At 26.3% G+C, this 7,127-nt stretch overlaps 1 protein-coding gene across 1 annotated transcript; it reads right to left on the minus strand.

Annotated features, from left to right (window-relative positions):
• Positions 1-211: 211 nt before the first annotated feature.
• On the minus strand, positions 212-704 carry LOC123297573 (60S ribosomal protein L27a-like). The gene has a single exon (XM_044879295.1). It carries the CDS (start codon positions 687-689, stop codon positions 243-245), a length of 447 nt encoding a protein of 148 aa, XP_044735230.1. The 5' UTR covers positions 690-704; the 3' UTR covers positions 212-242.
• Positions 705-7,127: the final 6,423 nt, after the last annotated feature.

Consider the following 7,127-nt stretch of genomic DNA (forward strand, 5'->3'; position numbering starts at 1 on the left):
CCTCATAAAAAAATAAAAAAATTTTTGTTTGAAACATTTTTTTGTAAACATCACTGTTTACCCACGAGGGCGTTAATTAGGTGCAAGTTTTATAGTATGTATTAATATAGGAATATCAGTTGTGTGTGTGTCTATTTAAAAGTGAATATCTTTTGTTATTTACGTCAAAAAAACAAACGATTGCGCATCAACACTGTCTATACATTTTTGTTTTATATAAGTTTTATTAATACAAAATTAAATTATGCACATAAAACGCAAGCGCCTCCAACACGTTTTATTTTTTCTTCAGCTGATTTTGAGAAGAATTTTGCTTTTACAATAACTGGTTGTTTTGGAATACGTCCTTTGCCCAATAATTTGTAATAACCAGCCTTAACAATTTCTATAACTGGGACTTTATCATCTTTAGTTTCCTTGTACTTCAATCGTGTTTGTTCACTAACTAAAGTCCATAATTTGTCTAAATTCAAAGCTGGACACCATTTTGTATTTTTTCTTAAATGGTAATTCCTCATACCTAACTTTCCAAAATATCCAGGATGGTATTTGTCGAAGTTGATTCTATGATGATGCATACCACCAGCATTACCACGACCTCCAGGATGTTTACGATGTTTGCCAATACGACCATGTCCATGGCTCACATGTCCTCTCAACTTCCTGGTCTTCTTCTTGTGTGTTGACATCTTGATGCAAGTCTACAAAAGACACATTTTTGTATGTGTTATGTGATAAAGAAATCAACACTGACTATGCATGGTATTTCAACAATTAACTCAGTCAATTGTTTCTTTTCACTTGTTATTTTTATATCTAATCTGAGATAATTTTATTAACGTGTACATAAAATGAATTGTTAACGTGTGAGTAGACATTTCGTAAAATCATATGTATATAATTGGAGTTAAATATTATATGTGTGTACCTATAATATAATATACTACAAACATATAATATTAAATAATTATACTGTCTCTTCCATATCACTCAAGCATGGAGATCCCGTTATTCCTGCATCGGGAGGCACCTGCAACATCGTCATCGAGAGACACTGTCAGTTCTTAACTTGTTTACAACAGAACTGTTATAAGAAGTTTTTAGTTAAACAATATTACTACATTATTAATATTATTATTATTAATATTGTTAATTAACGTCAACTTTTTAATAATACAAATTTTTTTTTTTATTAAATATTAAATATTTGTTTTTGTTATGGATAATAATATAGTAAAAATATTTTTATTGGTGAGTAAAATTATTAGTTTTATATTTAATTTTAATCAAATAAACTTTTAATTTTGGTTTCTGTTAGTTATCTAAAAATTTTTTAATATTTTTTTACACTAATTTTTTCCATTTTAAATTGTTGTTTATAAAATTCAAAAAGCAAAACGAAAATCGGTTTGTCGTGTAAATTTTTATTTTATTTACATATGAAAATAAATCATCTAAATTATTACAAAAATAGTTATTATAACAAAAACTGTTAATTTAAATGACTAAATAATACATATATACCTTCATACACTTACTTAGAGAATATTTGATAAATATTGCACAAAATTCAAATTCTTCGATTTAAAAGTTTAATTGTTTGATTAATTTAAATTTTATTTTTAATCTAAAAGACATTGTTCATTATCATCTTTGTCCTTTGAACCAAATAATCTAAATCTTTTGTCCCCGATTAGACCTGCCAAAGCTGTCTGTAGTTTTTTGAAGTTTTTGAAATTTAAAATATCTAAAATTACGTTTTTTAAATATTAATAAATATAAATTCTGGATCCCAAATATTTTTATCAAATAACAAATTTTGTGGGTTTGTCTTTTAACAATTTCTATTTTTTGGGTAACGAAACTATTTCGAATTTTATAATTAAAGGTACATTTATTTTTGACTCGCTTTGGTTTTGTTTTATGTTGTTAAGTAAATCTTCGGGTTTCGAAAAATTTAAATTTGTTTACAACATTCCTTGTGTTTACTGATAATACGAAAAATAATTCATGATAGTAATAATTCAAAACAAATACCTCGGTAAAAGTAAGACATTTAAGAATTTGAAACCTTTTTTTGTAATTTGAAAGTTATATTAATATAAAATTTATTTTTATCAAAAGTCAGCTTAACTCAATTGAAGTTAATCTCATTCCTAGAAAAACTTTGATGAGTTTATTGTTGTCGTGAGGCATTTTGTCATGCGGGACGTGTATTTTTTAGGTTATTCTTTTAAAGTTATTAAAGCTAGTTTATTTTGTAAATATTGTTCTTGTTCGGCCAATTATGGACAGAAAACTTTATTTACTTACGAAGAATTTTCAAAAACAAAAATTAAATTAAGAATGTACGACCGCCCGGGAAATTTTGGATAAAAGGCTTGATTTTTTTTTATATGAAGTCTAAATCAATTCTGAAAATTTTAGGAGGATGGAGGGATATTTCACATTGGGAAAACGGTATATGGATGATTTGATTTCATAGATGTCTCCAAAACTAGTCGGTGGAAATTAAAAAAAAAACGATTTAAATTAAATTTAAAATCTTAATAAATTATTGAAAACAAAAAAAAAACCGTTGTGTCCGACTAATTTAGAATATATGACCACGCAAGTGGGGACACAAATTTAGAAAAATATATATTTTCAATTTTGATGGTGAATTATGTTATAATTTAGACAATATAAGACGAAAAGTATGAATAAAATGTTTTAATTACTGGAGTAATAAAAATATCGAAAATTGCAAATTTTATTTAATTATTTAGCTTTCGATATTTTGTAAACCAAGGCAGAAAACTCTTTGTATTTGTATTAATTAATTTTTTGTTCTAAATTTACATGAGCATTAAGTTTAAAATAAAATACGTATTAATTAATAAGTATTATATTAAATTATACAAAAAAGGGATTCGTGTATTAACAAAATAATAATAATTATTATGCATATGAATGTCGTGCGAGTGTTAAGTTATTTTTTTAACAGTTATATTTCTTTTGACACAAATACATATTATCTATAAAACGTTATATTAAATATACATAGCAAAAATATTGCATATGAGGATGAAATTAAATAAAACTTTTTTCCAAAATTTTCTTCACGTAAATTCCTTCTCAATGCTTTGATAAAAACTATGAAGTGAGAATTATTTTGGTTCTTGCTATTTTATAGAGGGAAAATCAATATTTTCCAGTTTAATTTACCATAAATTTTAAGAATTTTGCTTTAGTAAATTGCTACTTTTTATATTATGTTAAAATCAAGTAATTCGTATTTTCTAAATAAGTATATATATTTCTGACATTGGCCAAATTTTTAAAATTTTCGAAAAGTTTTATATTTCCAGTCAATTAAAAATTGAGCATTTGTTTAACTATTTTGTAAAACTTTTATCCTATGAGGTCAACAATTGGTCAAAACGCATTTAAATAAGAATTAACAAAAACAATTTTCTTAGTATTTTCCTTCAAGTCCACATGACCTTTTTAATAAAATAGCATTAAAAAAAGCATTTTATTTAAAGAATGATTATTGTTAAGAACTTCTTTGACAAAATTCGAAAAAACAAAAATTATCCTGTTAAAGACTGAATTAATTGAAATTAACATCATACAGATGTTATTTTGTTTTGATAATAGTTCAGTCCCTCAATTTCAAGCCCAACTTTTTTGAGGTACACACTTTGTGAGATACCATAGGAGATTGGTTCAAAATGTTATCAAATTCAAAAATCCAAAAAAGTTGCAAACAAATTTTTTCAAAAACGATCAAAACCATGTCCTTTGGCGGATTTGTGAAAAATTTTGAAAATGGTTTTAGGGGAAAACTATTGATTTTGAAGGTAGTTCAAAAATAAGTATTTTGAGTTAAGACTTGACCCTGTATCTTTATCCGTTACTAGAGAACGCAATTGAAGCTTTGAAATTGACCGGAAATGGCGGGGTTGGTGTAATAATAAAAGGATGAAAAGGTTGTAATTTTTATATACTATTTATGATATTTTTTGGAATTTGTATTAATACACGGGTGTACCATTGAGGCCGCTAACAATTTGTGGGAGTTAGCGACCAAAATGAGGCCCCTCAGGTCAAAGTAGGTATGACTAATTAAAATTACATTTTTACTTAATAATTTATTTTTGAAAAATGTCCCAAATATTTTATTCTGCAATATCCTATAATCGATAGTTCTATACAGCTCCACAAAACGTTTTCCGGATTATCGAAATTCCTCTGTATTTTAATTAATTTTACAGTAGGTATTAGTGTAGCTGGGGGGTAGCAAAGGTGATCATGAATCTTCCTACATTCACCTTAGATTGCCCACCTCAGAAAAATCGAAAGTTTTAGCTTATAGTTTTGATTTCTTTCAGAACAGAAACGCTTTCGTATTATTTCAATCGCAATTATGGACTTACGAACCTATGAAAAATACTTGAAAAATTTAAATGAGAATGTAATATTATTTAAAATAAAATAAATCAGCAAAAATCGATTTTTTAGAATTAAAGATGATAGTTCAAAAGTTTCAAATCTCAAAAAAAAAATTAAGAATAATTACTCGGAAGTTCAATTTGTTCTCACAATTAAATGAACAAATTAATAAAAAAATTTTAATAAACAATTTGATTTTTATATTTTTTTATACGAATAACAATAATTCAAATTACTAGCATTAATTAATTAAACTACGCTTAATAAATAAATCTTCATCACTTTCTTTTAATTAGAAGAACTAAGGTCAAAAGTTCAAATTTGTTTACAAGATTATAATAATAATAATTAGATACAATAAATATTAAAATTAACAGCACACACCAAACAGTTAAAAATAGTTTTAAAATTCAAAATCAAAATAAATATAGCTATGTGAGTGAGTAGTAAGTAATGTTTTTTAAATTATAATAAGTACCTTAGCTATGTTATTTAAAGTTATATTATCATGAAACCCAGATCTCTGGTAATACAATAAAATTTTAACTTACCTAGTAACCTTGTTAGGTAATCAAGCCAAGTAATAATATTATTACATATTCATCTTTTTTTTATTTGTTTTTATATTATATAATTCAACCATGCAAAAAAATTATTAATATAAAACAAATAAGTAATCCATTCATTCATTCATAATTAATTAAAGCAAATAATTTTTAATGATTTCACATGATAGCACAGATAATAAAGATTTGGAGCTCAAACATTACGTGAAGAAGATGAAAATTGGGATATAGGTTGCTAATATTATGTATATTCAAGTAAAATTTACAAAATTTGAAAAACCCCCGACAAATTTTTCGGGTACGGAATCCAAAACTCGCACTTAAAACATACCTAAAAGCATTCTGCATTAAATTATCTTTTTCCTTAGAGTCTTCTCCAAACTGAACCGATTTTGAGGATCATGGTCTATTTTTTAGTTGTTCCGAGTACGGAAACCTAACACTCTCCATTAAATTAATTTTCAAACGAAACTATGAAATCAAAATCGGTTCATCCGTTTGGACGCTAGGATGCCACAGATGCTGATAACTCAAAAATCGTACATTTCATCTAGAAAATATGATATGACGAAAAGGGCACCCCGGAAAAGTTTGATGTGGTGCCACTTCAGATCAAACTATGCAAATGAATACCTAAATAATGCATATTTACATATGAGATCTAAATAGATATTCTTTTTACTTTCGAAGGTCATATAGACAAGTCTTTTTACTTGCGATGGTCTAAAGTAAAAAAAAGTTATTTTACTTTATTATTGTACAAAATGTGTTTTTGCTCGAAAAGACCATTCGTTAATTACGTAATGATCTCAAGGCGAGGGGAGGGGTAGTAAAAATAGAAATTTAGTTCCATTTCGGATACCAAAGGGTTTTCTTCATTCTCTAATGTACACTTTTAATAACATTTTAAACCTTAATTATCTTTTAAAAATAAAAATCTTTGATTTAGGTACGTAAAACTGTTAGTTTGAATGTAAAATCTTCCTTATGTAATTAATGAATGGTCCTTAATTTTATTACACTAAGTCCTGAGGAAAATAACCTTGTGAAAATGAGTTGACGTATTTAGTGGAAGATTTGATTGCCATCGTACAATTTAATTTTTATACCATGTATATATATATGAAATATACATATATATATGAAATATACATAGTATATTAAGTTTAGTTCCAAGTTTGTAACGCTTAAAAATAATGATGCTAGGAAAAAAATTTTGTCATAGGTGTTCATAAAATCACCTAATTAGTCCATTTCCGGCTGTCCGTCCGTCCGTCCGTCTTTGGACACGATAACTCAAAAACGAAAAAAGATATCGAGCTGAAATTTTTACAGCGAACTCAGGACGTAAAAAGTGAGGTCAAGTTCGTAAATGAGCATCATAGGTCAATTGGGTCTTGGGTCCGTAGGACCCATCTTGTAAACCGTTAGAGATAGAACAAAAGTTTAAATATAAAAAATGTTCCTTAGGCGGAAATTTTATAATATGTACTATACTTGCTTATCAGTTATGTATATGTCACATGTTTGTATGTGTAATGTGGTAAAGAAATCAACACTGACTATGCATGGTATTTCAACAATTAACTCAGTCTATTGTTTGTTTTCACTTGTTCAATAATCGAATGTCTTTAAATGTTTATATTAAAGTAATCACTGCGGAAATCAGTGAGTCCAAGCATCAACAAAGCGAAAAAATTTCGTCTTTAATAACATTAGAAAAGAAAGTTCCCGCAATTAACACTTTTGTTTTGTTTTGCTTTGTTTTGTTTTTTTAATAAAACAAAAACAAATTAATCTTTATTGTTAGTATTTTATCCATATTGTTTTTTTTTTTTTTTTTAAACAAATTAAAGAATCGATTAGATTTAATTTTCCGTAACGGTGTAACCATAAACTCAATAAATATAACGGATATTATACCCACAAATATTTATTTGTGTATATTATTAAATGTTTAGCCATTTATGGTCTATTAGTTACAAAATAAGGTGAAATAACAATTAATATTAACGACTCTATAATTTTATAATAAAAATGAAAACTAATTATTTTATGATTCATTGAACAATATGTTTTGATTTTATTGTAAAGGCCGTTGTTTTTTAAAGTTTGTTTTTTAAA

Source organism: Chrysoperla carnea, chromosome 4 (genome assembly GCF_905475395.1).
Source record: "Chrysoperla carnea chromosome 4, inChrCarn1.1, whole genome shotgun sequence".
In the NCBI taxonomy this organism is placed as follows: domain Eukaryota; kingdom Metazoa; phylum Arthropoda; class Insecta; order Neuroptera; family Chrysopidae; genus Chrysoperla; species Chrysoperla carnea.

Excerpts from the sequence above, each read along its gene's own strand:
- LOC123297573 (XM_044879295.1), bottom strand. The coding sequence starts at position 689 with ATGTCAACACACAAGAAGAAGACCAGGAAGTTGAGAGGACATGTGAGC.